This window comes from Pleurodeles waltl, chromosome 4_2, assembly GCF_031143425.1.
Source record: "Pleurodeles waltl isolate 20211129_DDA chromosome 4_2, aPleWal1.hap1.20221129, whole genome shotgun sequence".
Taxonomy (NCBI): Eukaryota; Metazoa; Chordata; class Amphibia; order Caudata; family Salamandridae; genus Pleurodeles; species Pleurodeles waltl.
Genome location: NC_090443.1, coordinates 55,586,862 through 55,611,591, shown reverse-complemented (window position 1 = coordinate 55,611,591; position 24,730 = coordinate 55,586,862). Strand labels below are relative to the sequence as shown.

The following is a 24,730-nucleotide window of genomic DNA, read 5'->3' as shown; positions in this document are numbered from 1 at the left end:
CCACTAGCCACGTGACTTGCAGAACGTGAAACCAAAAATGCACACACAGCAGTTTAACCAACCTAAAAATAAGCAATCCGACATGAGTTATCAGACTAGGGTTCTTTCTGTAAACCAAACTTGAAGTCATTCCCAAAGACAACCTTCCATTAGGTGATTTGTCGCCACAACGCTGTGCGGCCTGAGTGGTGTTTCTCTTTGTGATAAGCGGGTTTCACATCCTGATGAGAAAGACAAGAACACCTGAGCTACCAGAGGTGATTCAGTGGGAGCCCCAGAGACAGGTCTGTCCTCTCCGTCCCTCCAATCCACAGAAGCCAAGTTTCAAATTTCAAGTACCTGCATAAAACCAGGACCCCAAGTCACAGTTTTGTAAGACAAAAATGTGACTGGAGTAACTAGTCATGAGTGGACCTGGAAAACTTTGCAGCTACGGCAATCAGACTGCAAGAGATGGATAAAACCTAAAATGTTCTGTACTCGTTGTGCCTGGGGTTTTAAACCCCTGTAATGCCACCTGGAAGGATGCTTGTTTGCACCCTTAAACAAACAATTCCCAGGTCAGACAGTTGTATTATCACACAAGCGATCATGAAATATCCAATGCCTCCCCCAACACGAGAGCCCCTACAATTCCCAGGGTCAGAGAGGAGGTTATCACAGGAGAGGAACTGACTACTGAGATAACTAAAGCGTCGCCTCCCCCACAGAGCACTGGCAATGTATACACCATTTTCAATCAAAAGAGAGGTCTTTAGGAAACCAAAGCCTCTCCCTCATCCCTGAGAATTGCAGTTTATCTCCCCTGTGTTTTATCTGAGCCTGTGGGTGCTGGTGATGGCAGGTAGGCTGTTCCAAGAGCAGAGATAACCTCCGACACCATCACAACTCTAAAACCTGGTGTGCGACTCGTCAACAGACCTACCAGTACCGAGCGTCAGGATGACCTCTCAATTCTCCTGTAACCCAGGCCTCCCAGAGGACAGGAGACCATGTTTATTTACATGCAACACAAAGGAGTGGCGGCCTGCCCCTCCCAAAGGGAAAAACAAGCTGAGGGACAGCTGCAGCCTTGCTCGCAGCAGCCCTGTGGAGGCATGTGCTGGGATGATGGGAGAGGGCAGTAGCCAACCCCCTCCTGCGAAACAGACCAGCAGGCCGGGAGAGGGGAAGCTGGAGGTCCATGGCACAGGAGGAGTAAGCAATGGATGCAGCCCCTGGGGGCGCAGACATGGGGAAACAGGAGACACGGAGCAGGATGGGCAAGGAATAAGAAAGAAAATAAACGGCGCCCAGAGCAGAAAAAAAACACCAGCGCTCCAGAAGAGGGCTTGTAAAACAAAGGAAAGTAAAATGTTACCTAACCAGTAAGCATCTGTTTGTGGCATGTAGTGCTGTAGATTCACATGCTCTGCATACTTCTGCCATCTAGTGTAGGGTCCAGAAGGTTTCAGGTTGTTTTTGTTCAAAAGGTCTTTCGAGTCACAAGGTAGATTGACTCCTCCTCTTGTCAGCAATAAGCATGGGCATCAATTCCATTTTAAGATTGTTTTCCCGCAGGGGTTTGTGAATGGAGTGTAGTATGTAGTGTGTAGTGTGAAGATAAGCAAGTGGAATATCCATGCATGTGAATGTATATTAATAGACTGTAACGACCACAGGTGACTGGGGAGGCAGGTGGGCCCATGTGAATCTACACCACTACATAACATAAACAGATGCTTACTGTGTAAGTACGTGGCTGTAGATACACATGCTCTGCATACACTGTAAAGCAGTACCTTCCAAGAAGCGGTGGCTAACTTGTGGGTGTTACATTACTTTGAAAAATAATATGTAGGACTGCCTTACCTACATTAGCTTGCTGGTGTGCTAAAACATCCACACAATAATGTATTGTGAAAGTGAATGGTGTTGACCATGTAGCTGCCTTACATATGTCAGCTATAGGTATGTTACCTAAAATTCCATAGATGCATCTTTCTTGTGGGCTAAATGTGCTCTAGGGGTCTTTGGTAGTGGTCTTTTGGTTTTTGCATAACAGGTTTGGGCACATTTAATGATCTGTCTTGCTAGACTGGTTTTAGTGATAGGGTTACCCTTATGTGGTGGAGAAAAAATAACTAAAAGTTGTTTTGTCTTCCTAAAAGTTTTAATTCTATTAATAAAAAACATAAGCGTTCTTTTCACATCTAACGTGTGGAGGGCTCTTTCAGCAACTGACTCAGGTTGTGGGAAAGAAACTGTCAATTCAATGGTTTGGTTGAGATGGAAATGAGATACTACTTTTGGTAGAAATTTAGGGTTGGTACTAAGAACCACTTTGTCTTTATGCATCTGGAAAAAGGGTTCTTATTGCATTAATTTATGAAGCTCACATATACGTCTAAGGGAAGTGATTGCAACTAAAAAAGTCCGCTTCCACAAAAAACATTTCAAAGGGCATGAATGTAGTTGTTCAAAAGGTAGTCCCATGAGTCTAGTGAGTACCACAGTAAGGTTCCAGGAAGGCACTAGATGTAATCTTAGTGGTATCACCCTTTCAAGCAAGCTTTAATGACAGGTATTTTGAAAAGAGAAGAATGTTGTCTGTTCTGAAGGTAGTCAGCTATCCCAGTTAAATGTAATCTTACAGAAGAGCATGTCAGGTTTGGTTTTTGCAAATGGAGTCAATATAGGATAATATTTTGTACCAATACTTGAAAAGGGTTACAGTTTTTAGAAATGCAATAGTAAACAAATAGTTTCCACTTTGCTGCATAACATGCTCTAGTATTGGTCTACATGCTTCCTTAAGGTCCATACATTCTTGAGGTAGGTGTAAATACCCAGATTCTAGGACTACAGGAGCCAAATTGCAGGATTGAGCTGCTTGGGCTTTGGGTGCCTGATCTGACCTTGATTCTGAGTGAGAATGTCCGGTTCTAGCGGAAGCTTCTCCTGTGGCACTATTGAGAGATCCAGGAGAGTGGTAAACCATGGTTGTCTTGCCCATGTGGGTGCCACTAGAATTAGCATGAGAGAAGTCCGCCTAAAAAGGCGTAGCCAAATATTCCTGACCAGTTCATCAATAGGGCATTGTCCTTGGACTGGGGGTATGGGAACCTGGAGGCGAAGTTGGGCATTTTGTGGTTTATTTTGTTGTAAACAGTTCTATATCTGGAAATCCCCACTTTTGGAAGTAGGGTAGAAGGACTTTTGGATGGAGTTCACCCTCGTGGACTTGTTGGTGCATCCTACTGAGGAGGTCGGCAAAATTGTTGTGTGTTCCTGTGAGGTGTTCTGCTAACAGGTAAATGTTGTGACAAATGGCCCATGCCAAATTGTCTTCGCAAGGCGAGACAACTGTAGCGAGTGCCCCACCCTGTTTTTTCAGATAAATTCTTACAAGTTGTCTGTGCGAATGAGGACTACTTTGTTGATGAGATGCATCACAAAGGCTTTGAGTGCTAGGTGAACAGCAAACATCTCTAGATAGTTGATGTGTAAAATCCTGTGTGTGTGGTCCCAAAGACCTTGGACTGTGAGGTTTTAGGGATGAGCCCCAATCCCATCTCAGAGACATCCATTATCAGAATGACTTGTGGAACAGGATCCATAAATGGTTGACCTTTTAAAAGATTGGTTTTGTTCCACCACTGCAGGGAGCAAACGGTGCAGCTGTCTACAACACTAGATCCTCTAAGTGACCCAGTGCCTGAGACCATTGGTGTGATAGACATTGCTGCAATGGGCGCATGTGAAGACATGCATGTGGCACAGTTGCAATGCAAGAAGCCATCATCCCTAGAAGTTTCATGATTGTTTTTCTGAGACTTGTTGATTGGGGCGAACGTGAGAAAGTTGTGTCTGAAAGTTCTGTGTTCTTGCTGCATTTGGGTAGGCTATTCCTAACTATGGGAGTTATTCTAACTTTGGAGGAGGTGTTAATCCGTCCCAAAAGTGACGGAAAAGTGACGGATTTACCACCAGCCGTATTACGAGTCCATTATATCCTATGGAACTCGTAATACGGCTGGTGGTATATCCGTCACTTTACCGTCACTTTTGGGACGGATTAACACTCCTCCAAAGTTAGAATAACCCCCTATGTGTTGAGTATGGCCCCAAGACATAGCTGTATCTGAAGTGGGGTCAAATGTGACTTCTGAAAATTGACTGTGAAGCCTAATTGGTGAAGAAAGTCTGTTGTGGTTTGAATCTGACTGAGACATTGTTTGAAAGGGTTGACTTTGATGAACCAGTTGTCTAGATATGGGTACACATTCATTTTCTGCCTTTGCAGGTGAGCTGCTACCACTGCTAGGCATTTTGTAAACACTCTTGGTGCTGTAGTGACCCGAGTGTGAGCACTTTGAATTGGTAATTTTGCCTTTTTATGACAAATGGAGATATTTGCAATGTGCTCGGTGTTTAGGAATGTGAAAGGAGATGTCTTTTAGATCCAGTGTTGATAAAAAGTTGCCCTGTTGCAGCAAGGGTAGCACAACTTGGAGTGTGGCCATATGGAAATGTTCTGATATGATGTAATAGTTTAACGGTCCGCGATCTAGGATGGGTCTTCAGGATCTGTCCTTTTTGGGTATGAGAAAGTAAAGAGAATATATATTGGTTCCTTGATGTTGTATAGCAACTGGTTCTATTGCTCCTTTGTCCGTAAAGACTATACTTCTTGTTTGAGGAAAATGATGTGATCCTGTGAGAATTTGTTAGAGCGATGTGGAATGTTTGGACGTGTGGAACTGAGCTCCAGACAATAACCATGATGGATAATATCCAACACCCATTGATCCATTGTAATTTGTTGCCAATTTAGGAGGAAGAACTGAAGGTGTCCTCCCACAGGTGTTTGGTAATCTGATGGAAGATGGGGTGAGTCACTACTTAGAGGCAGGTGAAGGGGCTCGAGGGGAGGGAGTTTTACCTCTACCCCTGTAGTTGTACTCTCTATATGAGCCCATGTAAAATCTTCTATGCGAAGATGTGTGGGGTTCACTTTTACTGTATGACAGTGAAGTTTCTGCTGTGGGGGGCATCAAGGCTGTTTTATATTAGGGCCTACGAAAAGCACCACAAGAGGCAGACAGTTGGAGTGCCCCCATGGATTTTGCCACCTTGTTATCTTTCTTCATCTTTTCTAATCCCTGATCTAACTGTGGCCCGAAAAGATGCCCCTTGTCAAATGGTACATTTAAAATTGTTTGCTGTACCTCATGTTTGAAAGCGGAAATGCGTAGCCATACATGCCAGCATAAGAGGACACTTGTGTTTATGCCTCTTGCTGCTGTATCAGCCAAGTCTACAGAACAACAGATGGAATTGGTGGGTATTAATTGCCCTCATTAACAATTTCCTGTGTCCCCCTTTTCTGTGCTCCTCTGGGATGTATTGGAGTATATGGTCCATTTTGTGCAAGTGGGCACGGTCATATCTTTCAAGGAGTCCTTCTGTATTGGCAATATGCCAATGATTTGCTCTCTGAGCAGCAACATCTTTGCCCAAAGCGTCAATGAGATTACTTTCTGTATCAGTAGGTGGAGCATCCTGAGCAGCTTGTGAATTGGCTCTTTTTCTGACATTAGATACAACTAAAGAATCTACAGGCATCTGACCCTTGATGCAAATTGGATCAGATGGAGAACACTTTTTTCTCCACTCTTGGAGTAATAATAATAAGTGCTCTAGCCGGGTCTTGGAAAAAATCCTCTGCATGCCTTAACATGCCTTTAAGCATGGGCATATATTGTGTACACTTATGTGAGGAAATAAGAGTCTCAAACAGAAAATCATCCTCAATGAGATCTTTATGGAGGGGTACCTGATAGCATGTGGCTGCCCTCCCAATGAGTTATTGGAAAGAAGTTTTATCATCAGGAAGGGAAGGTCTAGCTGGGTAGACCTCCATGTCTGTGTGTAGGTAGGTGTCCACATCGTATTACGACCAAGGGTCTGTGTTAGCATGAAAAGGGACACTGTCCTCCCCCTGTGTCCTGAGTGTTGTGAAAAGAGTGAAGTGAGCCCTATGGGGTGATATCAAGGGGATCACCTGAAAATGTGGGGGGGAAGGAGTTTATGATGGTGGTGGAGTGATTGGTAGTGGAGATGTAGGTGGAGGTGGCTGTGCCTCACCCAAGTCTTTGTCCATCCTCCCCTGTTTGACCAGAGGCGTAGGTGTTTCTAAGGCCTCCTCAAAATTAAGCTGTCATTTGGTAGGAGTGTGCTGACAACCTTGACCAAAACCCTTCCCTTTTGACGTTGGATGTGGAGCTGTGACTGCTTGGCTTGGAGCTGTTGCTTTATTTTCTATAGAATTGGCTCAGGTGGTGTTTTCAACTCCGAAACTGTGTGAAGTCCAGTTTATTTTTGGTGTCAAAGCATTCTTGATTTTAAGTGCCACAGTTGTCGGAGCCCAGGCAGGCAGTCTTTTTGGTGCCGAAACAGTCAGTGCCAATTGGGAAGTGTAGGCTTTCGGTGTCAAAGCCAATGGCACTCGACTCAGTGCAGAAGAGGATGTTTTTTGCTTGGGTTTTGGTGCCGAGCCAGAGGACGGGGTGTCTGAGAACATTTTTCAATGTCTGCTATTGCCAAGCTCAATGGCCTTCTTATGAGTTTTTTGGTTGGAGCAGGGGGATTTTTACTCACTGTTTGTTGAGCTGAGGGGATTTATTGCATCTTAAGAGTCATTTCATCTTCCGAGTCTGAATCTTGAATGGAAAAAGCCTCCTCTTCAGCAGCTGAAGCTTTGTGAAGTTCCTGCCTTTGTTCAGATTCAGACATGGTGTTCTGAAGTCTGAAAATGTCTGACGTTTCTTCAACTTCTTGCCTCTGCATTTCTCTGTGACAGGCTCTTCTATCTCACAGAGTCTTTTTCGACCAGAAAGACTGGCAGTTTTCGCAGTGTTTTTCTTTATGTTTCAATGACAGGCAGAGGTTGCAGACCTGATGCTGATTGGTCCATGGAAATTTAAAGAGACACTTCAGACAGAAACGGAAAGGTGTCCATTCCATTAGGTTTTTATTCTCTGAGGTGTGGGATTGAAAAAATGGCTGCCTGAGGGCGCAGCCCTAAGGGACTTGATCGAAAATCTTCGAATCAAATAAGATTTCTTCAGTCCTGGAATACAATGGGATAGAGTATCACGTTCGATGGACAATAATGACAGTTTTGGAGAGGTTTCCTGAACAGAAGAGGCCTAAAACATTCTCAAACTGGAGCTGCAAGAGAACACAATCAGACCCGACAGTGGAAGAAAACAATCTGAAAATGAGTCGATGCCCATGCGCATTGCCAGGAAGAAGAGGAGTCATTCTACCTTGTGAGTCAAAAGACTTTTTTAACAAAAACAACTTGCAACCTGCCGGACCCAACACTAGATGGCAAGAAGTTCCTAAATTGGACATTAAATGATGGACAGTGAGGGATAGTGAACTTGGTCCCTGTTCTCGGAGAGGGGTTAAGACACAAAAAGGCATGACAAAAGCATGCCATGGGCAAATGGGGGGAATGGGAGAGTGACAATGGAGCAAGCAAATCGGAAGCCTCTGGCCAGGCTGAAGGCCACAAAGTAGATACAGCATATCTCTTCAAGACAGTGCATACACTGTCTACAGCCGACACCTAAAAAAAAAGTAGTTATGGGAGCAAGAACAAAGGGTATCTGCTGTCCAAGAGCAAGTGCAGAACACGGAAAAGTAGGCACAACATAGATAGCAAGACAAAGAGGAAGAGTGTCACATGAAAATGTGATGAAGTGAGCAAGACTAGAGAAACAAAGAAATGGAACATATAGCTCAATGAGCACAATGAGCATCTCTTACCAAGACCCCTGCGAGTGGCGGCAGCTCTTGTGCTCCAGGTCAATGCTGTGCGGGATTATGCTCACATTCTTAAACAGCTGAAGGACAGGCCGTGACCTGGACAAGAAAGGAAAAAAGGGGAAACTGCTGCAAACCTCTAGGCTGAAGTTTGGTGAAGTAGCACTGTGTGTAGGATTTAAAAAGTTCTGGGACTATGATTCTAGATGGCTTATTTGCACTGGCAGCAGGACTGGCATTGATGGAGAAGGAAGCCCAACAGGAGGTTGGAAGACTACAATAGTGCTGGGAGTGGAACTACAGGTTGATAGCCCCGGTTGCAAAATTCAAGGATGGAGGTAGTATAATTATGTTGGAAAAGGTACAAAAGGAGGACTTTAAACTTGAGGGTAGAATGATGGTGTTGGGAGCAGTAATGTGTGAAGTTCAGCCCCGAAGCAGGTCATGGGACTGGAGGGTAATGCAACAGTCTTCAGAGCAAGATGTCCCTGGAAGTAGGGTTCAAGATCAAAGGGTAGGCAATAGTGATAGGTCAGAATTCCAAGTCGATGACCAGGGAAGGAGGCCTTAAAACCGGAGGGTAGTCCAATACTTTTGAAAGCAATAGTAGCAGTTGACGATCCTGGAAACAGGTTTTGAAACTAGAGAGTAGATCAACAGCACTTCAAGCAGTATTGGAGGATGTCTGCTCATGGAGCAGGCTGTTCAACTGAAATTTTGTGAAGAAGGAGTGTGCTGGGAGAGAGCCCTAGGAGAATGGATGATGGTAGAATAGTTTTGGGAACAGTGGCAGTGCACATCAAGACTGGTTGATGTCAGAGTGGTATTTGGATTCAGATCACTCACCTGTAGAGGACCACACTGTCTGATAGAGAACCAACAAGGAGATCCGGATATGTATTGCCATCAATGTCCAGGGCTCCAGAGATCGAATAGCCAAAAGTCTTGACACCAACACTAACACCGTCCAAAACCTGCACAAGGGATTCAGATAAGCACTGAGGTTGCATGTTTCAGAGAAAAGAGCAGTCTACGCACTATAATATCCTCCAATTTTAATCCATGCAGACATCACTTCATGCTTCATGGGTTCTTTAATTATTTTATTCATTTTCACTACAACACCCACCCTATCCACCCCTTGCATTTCATCCAAAACTCTCAATCCTCTCCAAAGTCAAAAGGAAAACTGTATGTTTTCAATACAGAAACTTCACACTAGGCCTGTCTAACTGTTACAGAAGAAATACCATTGTTCTTCTCAATGCAGAAAATGTTTCCCTGCTCTCCCCTGATAAATACCTGTGCCTTCCACACTTAACTGCATTGTGTAGGCTGTTGTGGGACAACTCTAGCTCTGTTGTTTGACCTACCTGACTCTACTGTGCAAATTACTATGGCCGGTTTGGACCACCCTGATCTCAGCTACTTACCTGGAAAAGCCAAACAAAGTGAAGACAAAGACCACAGATGCACTCCCTCCAGATTAAAGAGAGATTTAGAACTTTAAACAAAGCTTGCATTATTGGTAATTCGAAGTTCCTGTCTGTGTTTTGAAAGTGGAAAGTTGAAGTGAAAATAGCAGCCATCCCAAGTCACTGACTTCTATACTGGTAAACTTCAAGTAGACACCGCACACCAGAGCAGATAAAATGGTTGTCAGAGACAGGAAAATCAGAGGTGTCTGCTGCCTTTTGGGCAGTGTGTTGGAGCAACAGGCTGCTATGACATGAGCAGGAGGAGAGAAAATGTACTAGCCAGGAGGAGGGGAGCTAGGAAGAACTGTACAAGGCCCAGTTGACTAAAGGTCTGTGTGCAGGCTACCTTAATGACTCGAATTGACGAGGACTGATGAAAACCCAGCACCTCGGTTGGCCAGAATCAAATAGACCAATAACTAGGTATCGCCCAAGGTTGAGGAGCTGCATCTACACCATCAGTGGCATCTGTGGTGAGCTTGCAACTTTATGACCTGTGGGTCAGTTACAGGGATATATGTACACCTATCTGCTAGTAAGATAACTCATGAAAGTTTACGGGAGTGCTGCCTAACTCATTCCCCCTTATCACCCTTGTCCTGATGATAATCTTGCATGTTGAGTGCAGCAAGGATTAAAATATCAGCAAAATATTGTTAGGATTGTTTAAATTTGGGTCACGTATGACCTGAAGACTATGATTTATTTGGAAAACTAGCCATGCTTTCACCTATAAGTAAACATGCAACTATTCTTCTTTTATTACATACAAGTGCTGCACTAATATTTGTTAAACAAGTTCCTGCCTCATGTTTTTTTTTTGTAAAACTTTTTATTGATTTTGTAATAATCAAACCATTCCCATATGTTGTACAGTATACAGAGTACATACAACATTTTGGCAATATACCAAAGAAAATACCATGCTGCGCCATATCATAACATAAATACAAAGTATAGCCGCTTGTTCCCATCCAAAAGGACTGACAAGTGGTGATCACGGGTGCTTAGTATGATTCTCCTCAGGGGGTGTCCGAGTCTCCTCTCATGGATCAAGGTGGTGGAGGGGCATGGTTCTCTTGCAATGTCTCTAAGATCGGCCCAACCCTTCGATATTTTTTTATGCTTTTAGGGGCAGACCAGTTTCGGGTATATTGGACATTCTAGGGCTTGGCTTATTTGGTGATGGAAGGAAACATCATGGTCTTCCATTTCTGTGGTATGTCGTGTTTTGCAATCACCAATCCTAGCCACAGTAGTGCCTTGTGATATCTATTTCCTTCCATGTCCCCTGTGACATGTAGCATAATCAACCTGGGGTCCCTGGGAAATTTCCAACCCAATATCCCATCTACAGTTCCCAATATCTGGTCCCAAAAGGTAGAAAGAAAGGGTGTAGTAAGTCTTCCTCTGGGAGATCGCATTGCAAGCAATTGCTAGAAGGGATTAGTCCCATCTTGAACAACTGTGTCCGTGTGAGGTATGTGCGGTGTAGCATTTTAGGTTGGATCAGGTGAAACTGAGATGCAAACGCCGCCACCCTGGTGTGGCAACTACCTCTATCTAAGCCTTGTCATTTAGGAGGCCCAAATCTCTTTCCCACGCCTCCATCAACCCCCGTCATATTGTCTGACATATTTCAGAGGAATATATGATATATGTTTGAGAGTTTATGTTCCTTGATGTTAGTCAGGAGAAGTTTAGCCTCCTCTGGGGATTATTCAGGGATGTTCCCCTCAGTCTGTATATAGGGCTAGAGAGGGTGTTGAAGTGGGAACGGTGGATGACGTACTCTGACTGCAGGTCCCGGAAGGACTTCAGCAACCCATTGTGTAGAACATCCCCAAGCACCGAAATGCCTATGGTTTACCAGGCAGAGAGGCCGCAAAGGGCTACGACCTGTGGAAGCCGGTTCCCTCGCCATAGTAGGGTCTCTAGCATGAGTCTGTCGGCCCAGCCCATAGATTTGTATGTGTCCGCCTACGCCATCAACACGACTTGTGTGCCAGAAGGTAGTTACTTGGAGCATGTGCCCCCCCATGTAGTAAATGCAGAAGATTAGAGCGACCCATGACCCATCCTTCAGTTGCGTACGCCGGATCATCAAATCCATCAAACCACCAGTCGTTCAGGATGAGGTGGGCTGCCTGGTAGTATAGGAGTATGTCCAGAGTAGCGATCCTGCCACCATGTGTGAGATGACAGCATTTTCCCAGAGATATCCATGGAGCCCTCCCCCTCCCTCCCTCCTTCCCCACCCAACAGCAGGGTTTGTAGCAGGGCGTTGAATCTGACGAAGAAAGATCAACCATTCTGGTAGGGGTATTTCTGAAGCTGGTATAGAAGCCTCGGCTGGGACACCATCTTAAAAATAGCTGAGCGCCCCAGTAGGGATAGTGAGCTACAATTTTGTGTCTTTGGCTAGCCCATTGATTTGGGATTGTAGGTTGGACTTGTATGTGCGGGATTTGTCCAAGGTGACAAACACCCCTTGGTACTTAAAGCCCCTCTGGAGCACTCTCAGCCTGGGTGCCCAGGACATAGTCTGTGGGCAGGGAGCTATGGGATAGATGGACGATTTGGCCTTGTTCATGTGAAGGCCTCAATAGGACCCAAAAGTCTTGAGAATTTGAAGGGAGTGAGGCCACGATTCCTCAGCATTGTCCAGGAACAGCAGGACATCGTCCGCATTGAGGGATATTCTGCTCCTCTCCGAACCACTGGAATCCGCACTATAGAGCATCAACTCGCACCCAGGCCGCCCGTGGCTCAATGGCTAGTGCAAACAATAAGAGGGAGAAAGGGCAACCCTGATGAGTGCCTCTCTGTAGGTTGAACCACTCATATCTGCGCCTTGAGGTTGATGTAGTGCAGTACTCAGCTAATGAAATGCAGGCTGAAACTGTATCTGTCCAACAATGCGAAGAAATAATCCCAGTTGACCATGTCAAATACTTTTTGAAAGTCGACCATGAGAAATGCCTGATGACCCTGCAGTCTTTGGCTTGGCTCCAGGGCATTGTAGACCATCCGAATGTTGTGTCTGGTAGTTCGATGTGGCATAAATCCAGACTGGTCTGAGTGGACAAGGTGGGAGATCACTCCTGTCAGCCAAGTTGCCAGCATCTTGGCCCAGATCTTTATCTCTGAGTTCAGCAGAGATATCGGCCGGTACTCTTCACAGCTAGTACCCTTAAGGCCTGGTTTCGGAATAAAGATAATCAGAGCAGCCCGTAGGTCACAGGGCAACTCCTCCACTCCAGGGCATTGTTAAAGGTATGGAGTACAAGGGGCCGATATAGGGCCAGAGCAGGTGCCATGTGACAGCATCGTCCTAAGCTCTTTGCAGGTGGTGACCTTCGCCTCCAGGGATTCCCACGCATTGGAGGGCAGGCATGGCAGTGGCACATTCCGAATGAATTGACTTTGGCTGCCTGCGGGGGGCAATGGATCTGTGCTGTAATAGGGCGCTATAGTGGGCTGCAAACTTGAGCGCTATATCAACACTGCCTCAGTGGTCTCAGGGCATGCGACTGGGGCGCCTGTCTTTCGGGGAATGCATAACCAGTGTAGAGTTTTGCTCACATTATCACGCCATTGGTAGATGCGGCTGCAGTTGGCCATCCAGGCCTCTTGAGCCTCCTGGTTGTGTTCTTGTTTAAGTACAATTTGTGCATGAAGAGAATCTCAAAAGAGTACCTCCTTCATTGTGTCAAGGAATTGCCACTCTAGGGCAAGCACCTTTGCTTCGAGGTGTTCTGCTCTCTGGCAGATGCAAGCCCGCTGGCTGTTGCAGAAACGGATTATTTCAATATGAAGTGTGGTTGACGCCTGGGGAGTCAACCGATCCATGATTTTCTTTGGAGAATCTATGACACATTTGTGTGCACACCTCCCTGAATTCATCTCCCTGCAAGCACCAGCTGCTCAGCCGCCATCGAACCACGGCCCGCGGAGACCCCCACAACACCTCCATCCCCAAGGGGGAATGGTCTGAAGGGTCCCTCGTCAGTAGGCAAATGTCCTAGACTCGATGGACCTTGCAACAGAACATCAAGAGGTAGTCCAGGTGGGAGAAGGATCAATGGGCTCCAGAATAGACGCATAACCTCTCTGCATTGGGGGGTGAGCCTCCATACATCCATCTCTGACAAGTTGTGTAAGAAGGTGGCCAGTAGCGTGCCCCCCATACTATAGCGGGCCATTCCGGAGTTGGAGACGCCACTGACATCATCCATACCAAACCCTCCCCCTCCACTCAATAGCCATGGCGCCTCGAGCAACTCTCTAACTAATAGAATCATTCAGTCTGTTCTAGAAATCAGAGGTCAGGAGGTGCAGGCGTGTATGCTGATGATGGAAATCAGGGAGCCCCTTAATGTGCCCGCCATCACAACATAACGGCCCAGGCTGTCCAGCCAAGTTTGGGTTACCACCAGGAGAATGTTTTTGCACACTAAAATGGCTACTCCCCATCACCCACGGTGGAATCCCATGTGGTAAACCTGCTTGAAAGACCTGTGGGCCAGGAATGGGCAATGGCTGCCCATTAGGTGTGTCTCCTGGAGCAAAAGGATGTCTGAGCATCTGACCTGTAGTGATGTGCTGCCCAGAGCACCGCCCCGTGCTTGATCTTGTTGAGTCTGCCTCACGTTTTGAGCACCTCGAGCAACGTGACATCACAATAATATCTTTAAAAAATTAGATAAAGAGGGTAAGCTCATTTTTTTTTTGTTTTGCTATAAGGTCTTCAATTGATTGATTTCCTAAGGCTTTTAACCCAACACAATTTGGTGCTGAGTTTAATCAAGTTTAAATGTCACCTGGCACACCAGCACTTGTATACCTATGTTCCTCCATACCTACCCTATTACCTAAACCCCTGTGTCTCTGTGTCACCTTTTCCTGCCTTGCCCAGTCACCTGGTACGTCCTTGCCTTTGTACCCACTGCAGCTAGATTGTCCTTGCTCTTCATTCTCCAAGTTTATAAGCCCTCTACCACTCTGCCCATGATTCCTCTGAGCTTCTCTATTGGTGCCCCACTTGTTCATCACAGCTTTCGCCTCACCTGTGCTGTCCTATACATACTGCTCTTGTCCATCCATGCTGTCGCCTTTCTGTATCTTGTTGCCTATGGGCCCTGTGCCATTTTCCCTTCCCTTCACTGCCCTCAACCAATGCCCCTTTATGCAATCCACCCCTCTCTTCTCTAGTGTCTTCCCACCCACTCACTCTCTTTGCCTCCCAACTCACGACCCTGGACTGATCTGCATTCCGTTCGCTTTCCTGCTTCTTTGTAATATATTTTGTCTTTGCCTTGTTGTAGGAAAATGGCTCCCTGTTGCAGTTACCCCCCCCCCACACTTTTTGCCTGATATTGATGCTGACTTGACTGAGAAGTGTGCTGGGACCCTGCTAACCAGGCCCCAGCACCAGGGTTCTTTCACTAAAAATGTACCATTGTTTCCACAATTGGCACACCCCTGGCACACAGATAAGCCCCTTGTAAAAGGTACCAGTGGTACCAAGGGCCCTGTGACCAAGGAAGGTCTCTAAGGGCTGCAGCATGTGTTGTGCCACCCTTAGGGACCCCTCACCTAACACATGCACACTGCCATTGCAGATTGTGTGTGTTGGTGGGGAGAAAAAGGCAAAGTCAACATGGCATCCCCCTCAGGGTGCCATGCACAACAAATACTGCCTGTGGCATAGGTAAGTCACCCCTCTAGCAGGCCTTACAGCCCTAAGGCAGGGTGCACTATACCACAGGTGAGGGCATAGCTGCATGAGCAATATGCCCCTACAGTGTCTAAGTCCATTCTTAGACATTGTAAGTACAGTGTGGCCATATTAAGTATATGGTCTGGGAGCTTGTCAAAAACGAACTCCACAGCTCCATAATGGCTACACTGAATACTGGGAAGTTTGGTATCAAACTTCTCAGAATAATAAACTCACACTGATGCCAGTGTTGGATTTATTAAAACATGCACACAGAGGGCATCTTAGAGATGCCCCCTACATTTTACCCAGTCCTTCAGTGCAGGACTGACTGGTCTGTGCCAGCCTGCTGCTGAGAGATGAGTTTCTGACGCCCTGGGGTGAGAGCCTTTGTGTTCTCTGAGGCCAGAAACAAAGCCTGCACTGGGTGGAGATGCTTAACAACTCCCCCTGCAGGAACTGTAACACCTAACAGTGAGCCTCAAAGGCTCAAGCTTCGTGTTACAATGCCCCAGGGCACTCCAGCTAGTGGAGATGCCCGCCCCCTGGACAAGGCCCCCACTTTTGGCGGCAAGTCCAGGGGAGATATTGAGAAAAACAAGGAGGAGTCACCCACCAGTCAGGACAGCCCCTAAGATGTCCTGAGCTGAGGTGCCCCCTGCCTTTAGAAATCCTCCATCTTGATTTTGGAGGATTCCCCCAATAGGAATAGGGATGTGCCTCCCTCCCCTCAGGGAGGAGGCACAAGGAGGGTGTAGCCACCCTCAAGGACAGTAGCCATTGGCTACTGCTCTCCCAGACCTAAACACACCCCTAAATTCAGTATTTATGGTCTCCCCAGATCTAAGGAAATCAGATTCCTGAAACCTGAAGAAACAAGAAGGACTGCTGACCCACAAGCCTGCAGAGAAGACGGACGACGACAACTGCCTTGGCCCCAGCCCTACCAGTCGGTCTCCAACTTCGAAAACCTGCAACCAGCGACGCATCCGACAGGGACCAGCGACCTCTGAAGCCTCAGAGGACTGCCCTGGACTAAAGGACCAAGAAACTCCTGGGAGCAGCGGCTCTGCTCAAAACCAGCTACTTCTTTGCAACAAAGAAGCAACTTCCAAATATTGCACATTTCCTGCCAGAAGTGTAAGACTCCACACTCTGCACCTGACGCCCCCGGCTCGAGATCCAGAGAACAAACACCACAGGGAGGACTCCCCGGTGATTGCGAGCCCGTGAGTAACCAGAGATGACCCCCCTGAATCCCCACAGCGACACCTGCAGAGAGAATCCGGAGGCTCCCCCTGACCGTGACTGCATGTAACAAGGGACCCGATGCCTGGAACCAGCATTGCACCTGCAGCCCCCAGGACCTGAAGGAACCGAACCTCAGCGCAGGAGTGACCCCCAGGCACCCCTCTGCCTGGCCCAGGTGGTGGCTGTCCCGAGAAGCCCCCCCGTGACTGCCTGCTAGAGTGACCCCTAGGTCCCTCCATTGGTTTCTACCTCAAACCCGATGCCTGCTTTGCACACTGCACCTGGCAGCCCCTGTGCCGCTGAGGGTGCGTTTTGTGTGCCTACTTGTGACCCCCCCAGTGCTCTACAAAAATCCCCTGGTCTGCCCCGAGGACGCAGGTACTTACCTGCTGGCAGACTGGAACCGGAGCTCCCCTGTTCCCCATAGGCGCCTATGTGTTTTGGGCACCTCTTTGACCTCTGCACCTGACTGGCCCTGAGCTGCTGGTGTGGTAAATTTGGAGTTGTCTTGAACTCCCAAGGGTGGGCTGCCTATGCCCCAGAACGGAGACTTCTAAGTGTTTTACTTACCTCCCAAACTAACCTTTAATTAACTCCCCCAGGAGCTGTTCATTTTTGCACTGTCCACTTTGAAAATAGCTTATTGCCATTTTTGCAAAGACTGTATATGATATTGCTTTTATTCAAAGTTCCTAAAGTATCTAAGTGAAGTACCTTGCATTTAATGTGTTTAATGTAAATCTTGAACCTAAGGTTCTTAAAATAAACTAAGAAAATATATTTTTCAATATAAAAACCTACTGGCCTGGAGTAAGTCTTTGAGTGTGTGTTCCTCATTTATTGTCTGTGTGTGTACAACAAATGCTTACCACTACCCTCTGATAAGCCGACTGCTCGACCACACTACCACAAAATAGAGCATTCAAATTATCTAATTTTGACACTATCTTACCTCTAAGGGGAACCCTTGGACTCTGTGCACACTATTTCTTACTTTGAAATAGTATATACAGAACCAACTTCCTACATTGGTGGATCAGTGGTGGGGTCTAAGACTTTGCATTTCCTGGACTACTCAGCCAATACCTGATCACACGACTAAATTCCAAAAATTATCATTAGAAACTGATTTTTGAAATTTGAGCTATTTTTCTAAATTTTTAAAAGTCCTGCTAGGGCCTTGTGTAAGTCCCTATTAGCATTTCTTTTAGAGTTTAAAAGTTTTGTAAAAGTTTGGATTAAGATCTAGAAATAGTTTTAGATTCTTAAAAAGTATCCCAACTTTTAGAAAAGTAATATCTAGCACAGAAGAGATGGTGGTGGAACTCAACCTCACCCCTTACCTGCATCTAAAGATGCCAGAGTTAAGGACTCTCTGTAAATTAAAAAATGATAAAAACTGAGTCCAACCCTACCAAAGTACAGCTCCAGGAACTTTTGGCAGAGTTCAAAAGGGACCACCCCTCTGAGGATAATCCTTCAGATGGGGAAATTAGTGAACAGGAGGATGACTTCCCCCCTCCTGTCCTAAATAGGAAGAACAGGGTCCCTCAAACCCTGACTCCTCAAATCATAGTCAGAGAGACTGGTTCTTCCATAGGGGAGACCAGTACCTCTGAAAACATTGAGGGCAGCCTCAATGAAGATGACCTCCTGTTAGCCAGGATGGCCAAAAGATTGGCTTTGGAGAAACAGCTCCTAGCCATGGAAAGGGAAAGGAAAGAGATGGGTTTAGCTCCCATCAGTGGTGGCAGCAACTTAAATAGGGTCAGAGAGAATACTGACATCCTAAAAATCCCCAAAGAGATTGTAACAAAATATGAAGATGGTGATGACATCACCAAATGGTTCACAGCTTTTGAGAGGGCTTGTGCAACCAGAAACGTAAACAGATCTCACTGGGGAGCTCTCCTTTGGGAAATGTTCACTGGAAAGTGTAGGGATAGACTCCTCACACTCTCAGGTAAAGATGCAGAATCTTATGACCTCCTCATGAAGGCTACCCTGATAGAGGCATTTGGATTCTCCACTGAGGAGTACAGGATTAGGTTCAGAGGGGCTCAAAAATCCTCAAATCCTCGAGCCAGACCTGGGTTGATTTTGTAGACTACTCAGTGAAAACACTGGATGGTTGGGTAACTGGAAATGAAGTGCATGACTATGTTGGGCTTTATAATTTGTTTATGAAAGAACACATTTTAAGTAACTGCTTCAATGAAAAGTTGCATCAGTATCTGGTAGACCTAGGTCCAATTTCTCCCCAAGAATTGGGAAAGAAGGCAGACCACTGGGTCAAGACTAGGGTAACCAAAACTTCCACTGGGGGTGTCCAAAAGAAAGGGGTTACAAAGCCTCCCCAGGAAAAAGTGGGTGACACTAGAAACAAAGAAAAAGAGTCATCTGTAGGCCCCCAAAAACCAGACCAGGTGGGTGGGCCCCAAGACACAACCCAAAACAAAGGTGGGTACCTGGGTAAGAACTGGGATGCCACTAAGGCATGGTGCCAAAACTGTAGACAGACAGGGCACCACACCAAGGACACTTCTTGTCCCAAAAACAAACCCCCTAGCAAAATCCCAGGGGTGACCAGTGTAGCCATTGGGGATGACTCCTCAGATGAGGAGGTCTTCATAGACTTCAGCTCGAAAAAGGGCCCCACAGGTGAGTTGGAGATTCCAGAGGGAAGTAGACACTTCCACCACCTACTGATGAATGGAATCCCAGCCACTGCCCTGAGAGACACTTGTGCCAGTCACACTATTGTGCATGACAGGCTGGTGTTCTCAAACCAGTACATCCCAGGTGAGACTGCCAGAGTAAGAGTTAGCCCAGACAGGGACACTGATAGGCCTGTGGCTTTTGTGCCCATAGAAGTGGGAGGGACTTTTAGCTGGAGAAGGGTGGTAGTCAGTACAGACCTCCCCCTTGATTGTCTCCTTGGCAATGACTACCCAGAGGTTAGTCAGAGCCCAAGAGAGGAACTGGTCCAGTGCCAGCCCTCTCCCAAGGATTCTGGAGGTGCTACCCCTGCAGTAACTGCAAGTAGGCCCCAGAAGAAAAAGAAAGAAAACAGTGTAGGAAAGGTGGACAACCTTTAGCCAAGGTTCCGGCAAGCCAAGGAGATTCTTCTCCAGTAGGGGAGAGCTCCAAAAGTGGCACTGATAAGGTCCAACCTGACCCACAAGAAGTCCTGGCTAGTCAGGCAGCTGTTAAACCTGAGTGGGTGGCTCCTCAGTTAACAGAAGAAAGAGTGGAAGAAGGGTCTTTACTACAAGATGTAGTAACCCCCCACTCTCACACAGCACACAGGCACCCTGATCCCAAAGAAACCTGTAACTTAGCCCCTTCCCTTGTAGGTGAAGAGCTAAAGGTAGGTGTGGTTCTGGGCACAGACAGCTGTCAGTGGCCTCTGCTGGGTGTTAGCCTTTATGGCTGCACTATCCTTGGCATGGTGGTCTGACCCCATGCCAAATAGCAAGTTAGGCCCCCTGACCCTGTTGGTCATGGTGGGGTTACGCCAGCTATGGGTAACCTCTTTGGGTAAGCTAAGGGTAACCCTGGCAAAAGTAAGATTAGCAGAGGTGGATACCTCTAACCCCAAAATAGAGAGAATGGGTGAAGACATTAAAAACACAGACAAGAGGCAATTCAGACTAGGTCCTATCACTGTGGAAGTGGGTCCGTTCCCCAGAGGGAATGACCTGAACAGGAGGATGTAGGGCAGAGTAGGCCCTGCAACAAACCAGCCTATTTTCCCTACTCTTCCTCGCCTGACAGACTAGGAAGACTCTCCCAGCTTTTGGCTGAGTCTCCTGGTCTGTGGGCTGAGGGGGCTTATGTAGGAAAATGGATCCCTGTTGCAGTTACCCCCACTTTTTGCCTGATATTGATGCTGACTTGACTAAGAAGTGTGCTGGGACCCTGCTAACCAGGCCCCAGCACCAGGGTTCTTTCACTAAAAATGTACCATTGTTTCCACAATTGGCACACCCCTGGCACACAGATAAGCCCCTTATAAAAGGTACCAGTGGTACCAAGGGCCCTGTGACCAAGGAAGGTCTCTAAGGGCTGTAGCATGTGTTGTGCCACCCTTAGGGACCCCTCACCAAACACATGCACACTGCCATTGCAGATGGTGTGTGTTGGTGGGGAGAAAAAGGAAAAGTCGACATGGCATCCCCCTCAGGGTGCCATGCACAAAAAATACTGCCAGTGGCATAGTTAAGTCACCCCTCTAGCAGGCCTTACAGCCCTAAGGCAGGATGCACTATACCACAGGTGAGGGCATAGCTGCATGAGCAATATGCCCCTACAGTGTCTAAGTCCATTCTTAGACATTGTAAGTACAGTGTGGCCATATTAAGTATATGGTCTGGGAGTTTGTCAAAAACGAACTCCACAGCTCCATAATGGCTACACTGAATACTGGGAAGTTTGGTATCAAACTTCTCAGAATAATAAACTGACACTGATGCCAGTGTTGGATGTATTAAAAAATGCACACAGAGGGCATCTTAGAGATGCCCCCTATATTTTACCTAATCCTTCAGTGCAGGACTGACTGGTCTGTGCCAGCCTGCTGCTGAGAGACGAGTTTCTGACTCCCTGGGGTGAGAGCCTTTGTGCTCTCTGAGGCCAGAAACAAAGCCTGCACTGGAAATCAGATTCCTGCAACCTGAAGAAACAAGAAGGACTGCTGACCTACAAGCCTGCAGAGAAGACGGACGACGACAACTGCCTTGGCCCCAGCCCTACCGGCCTGTCTCCAACTTTGAAAACCTGCAACCAGCAACGCATCCGACAGGGACCAGCGACCTCTGAAGCCTCAGAGGACTTCCCTGGACTAAAGTACCAAGAAACTCCCGTGAGCAACAGCCCTGCTCAAAACCAGCTACTTCTTTGCAACAAAGAAGCAACTTCCAAAGATTGCACATTTCCTGCTGGAAGCGTGAGACTCCACACTCTGCACCCGACGCCCCGGCTCAAGGCCCAGAGAACAAACACCACAGGGAGGACTCCCCGGTGATTGCGAGCCCGTGAGTAACCAGAGACAACCCCCCTGAGTCCCCACAACGACGCCTGCAGAGAGAATCCGGAGGCTCCCCCTGACCGTGACTGCCTGTAACAAGGGACCTGATGCATGGAACCAGCACTGCTCCCGCAGCCCCCAGGACCTGAAGGAACCAAACCTCAGCGCAGGAGTGACCGCCAGGCACCCCTCTGCCTAGCCCAGGTGGTGGCTGTCCCGAGAAGCCCCCCCGTGCCTGCCTGCACCGCTAGAGTGACCCCCAGGTCCCTCCATTGGTTTCTACCTAAATCCAGATGCCTGCTTTGCACACTACACCCGGCCGCCCCTGTGCCGCTGAGGGTGTGTTTTGTGTGCCTACTTGGATTCCACCCCCCACCCCCCAGTGCTCTACAAAACCTCCCTGGTCTGCCCCCAAGGATGCAGGTACTTACCTGATGGCAGACTGAAACCGGAGCACCCCTGTTCCCCATAGGCTCCTATGGAGCACCCCTGTTCCCCATAGGCTCCTATGTGTTTTGGGCACCTCTTTGACCTCTGCACCTGACCGGCCATGAGCTGCTGGTGTGGTAACTTTAGGGTTGCCTTGAACCCTCAACGGTGGGCTGCCTATGCCCCAGAACTGATACTTGTAAGTGTTTTACTTACCTCCCAAACTAACCTTTACTTACCTCCCCCAGGAACTGTTGATTTTTGCAGTGTGTCCACTTTGAAAATAGCTTATTGCCATTTTTACAAAGACTGTATATGATATTGCTTTTATTCAAAGTTCCTAAAGTATCTAAGTGAAGTACCTTGCATTTAACGAGTTTAATGTAAATCTTGAACCTATGGTTCTTAAAATAAACTAAGAAAATATATTTTTCAATATACAAACCTATTGGCCTGGAGTAAGTCTTTGAGTGTGTGTTCCTCATTTATTGCCTGTGTGTGTACAACAAATACTTAACACTAACCTCTGATAAGCCGACTGCTCGACCACACTACCAAAAAATAGAGCATTAGAATTATCTACTTTTGCCACTATCTTACCTCTAAGGGGAACCCTGGACTCTGTGCACACTATTTCTTACTTTGAAATAGTATATACAGAGCCAACTTCCTACACTTGTCCTCATGTCTGTGTCCAGATCTTCTCCTCTTGATCGCCTTCTCTGCCCAAAGTATGCAATCTCTGTTCACTTTCACTAACTGCTGCAGTCCTAACCTCCCCCATATTAGTCTAATGCCGATGTCCAATATCTGGACTCCGCATAATTTAATCCCAATAGCCCAAAACATCCTTGCCATCCCTCCAAACATATACTGTTTATTCATCAGTATGCCAGAAAAGGAGTGGACATGAACTAAGAATCAAATGCCACACATGGACCTGGGGAAGCAAAGCACAGATGGAGCAGAGGACTGTTCTGCGGCTCCTGGCATATTTGTTGTACTTGTCTCTCTTTCTGTAACAAGGAGGCACCTGATTCACGAGTTTCCAGCTTTTTCCTTCCTAAAGACACTGAACTTGAGGGTCGCTGAGGAATTCCAATGCTTGTCTAGTATGCCTCATCTATTGAAGGATGTTCTATGTGGCCTTCCATTGTTTACATCCTCTGATTTACTACTCTTCATATTCACCCTGAGACTCCATTGTCAGTGGCTGCATCCCAGACACTAGTTTGCACCCAAGACTTGAAGTTTCTCAGCAGCTCTTAGTACCTGTGCTGGTTTGGTGACGATTCCCAAGCTGCTACCGTGATAGATGTAAACCTTTCCCTCTCCATCAAATGGGGCGCCGATAGCAATGTCTACGGAGAGAGAAAAATATAGTAAGGGTCATTCCAAACAGAAACAAACTGACCTTTACAAAGATGGGTATCATAAGGTAAGGAGACACTGACCCATTACTGTACCAAACTTGTGCATCAATATAGAGAATAACTGAGGAATGTAAATGTGCAGAAACAGTGCACATACAGAAAGTAACCTTTACGCAGTAGGTGACTTCCTCCTTCTCTGCATCCTGTCCACAGTGGACACTCAGAGTTCCATCACTCAGGGATGTAAGCAAGCTTATCCAATATTAGAGTTCTTTTTTATTGGTTATTTATGCATACAAATAAACACATACAACTATTTACTGCCTTATAGCATATTACTTTAGGGGGTAGTATCAATCCAATCACACAGTCTATGCCAATAACAGTTTAAAGATACCAGTTCTGAGTCCACACATTTTGCTCTATCAAGTGTGCATAAAGAGATAAGAGATCAGTGATATTAGATTAGGGTGACCCAACCAATACGACTTCCACCAACAGATCGATAGAACAGCGGCCACCCCTATAGAGTCAGAGCAGTACATTACAACACATTAACCAACAACAGTACACTGTAAGTATAGTACGCATCGACACACCAGAAGACAGCGCTACTAATGACCATCCTTCATCCAGTGCAACAAGCAGATACGACCACGGCGGGAAACGTATGGGGAGGCACCACAGCATCATCCCAGAACGACACAGGAGCCAGGGGGAGGGCAATATTAGAGTTAAAATATCTTTGGATACATCAACTTCAAATTTCCGGCCAGTCTCTGATCCATACAATTTGTTAAAAGAAAAGGCAGATGCTGAACAATCAGTGCAGCCCAAAGTTTAAGACAGACTCCTAAAATCACCTTCCCATTCCTCTTTAGGGAGCTCAGTACTCTAATCCTCGAGGGTTTTTCACCACTGCCATGGTTTGTGCACTTCTGGGACACTACAACAAGAACTCCTTAAAGCTCACCAGATTGCCATCATACCCATCTCATCAAGACAGCAACATGTGGAAATCTAAAAGCCCTGCAACCTCACATCATTTATATCTACCAATGCCCAGACTGCGCGCACCCTGTGAATCATCATACCATAGCAGTTTGATCCCCTCCTCTGGAACACAACCATTCTCCCTATCCGCCCCTTTCCTGGGGCCTACCGTAAGTGTGTAGAGGTGTGGCCCACCATCCCTACTAATGCGCTCTCTACTAAAATTAATGTAACTGGGGCCCTTGTGATTCACCACACAACCACCACCCAATTCAAACCCATACAAAATGCATCAATTAATAAATAGTTGGGTACAGGAGCTTTCAGCTGGGCACAGTAAGGTGCCTGTTGGATTTCACATGAGATTTTTAAATACTCACTCAGACAAAAACACACACACACGTCTCTAGGTGGAAGGTCTGAAAACATGGTTGTATCTTACAAAATACTGTTTTTAAGTACCCTCTCATAACTCGAGCTCCTGTCCCTTTGCACTGGCCCTTAAACCACCGTCAAGCGCTGCTTCTCATACAACGATTAACATGACGTGCCAGCGTGATTGTCGGAAAATCTGAAGGTCACTCCCCCTCAGTCTTACTGACCAAGCTACGCCCCTGGAAGGAGGGAGGGACAGAAGGAA

The 24,730-nt window shown here is 46.7% G+C and overlaps 1 protein-coding gene across 4 annotated transcripts in view; it reads right to left on the bottom strand.

Moving 5' to 3' along the window:
* Window positions 1-24,730, bottom strand: part of ITGA7 (integrin subunit alpha 7) — a 259,855-nt gene that overhangs the window by 116,419 nt on the left and 118,706 nt on the right. For all 4 annotated transcript variants that reach the window (XM_069230634.1, XM_069230633.1, XM_069230636.1 and 1 more), the window contains 3 exons: window positions 22,997-23,085; window positions 8,662-8,789; window positions 7,819-7,914 (listed from right to left, as the gene is read on the bottom strand). In XM_069230634.1, the coding sequence (XP_069086735.1) occupies window positions 7,819-7,914; window positions 8,662-8,789; window positions 22,997-23,085 (313 nt within the window). The remainder of the gene's footprint in view (window positions 1-7,818; window positions 7,915-8,661; window positions 8,790-22,996; window positions 23,086-24,730) is intronic.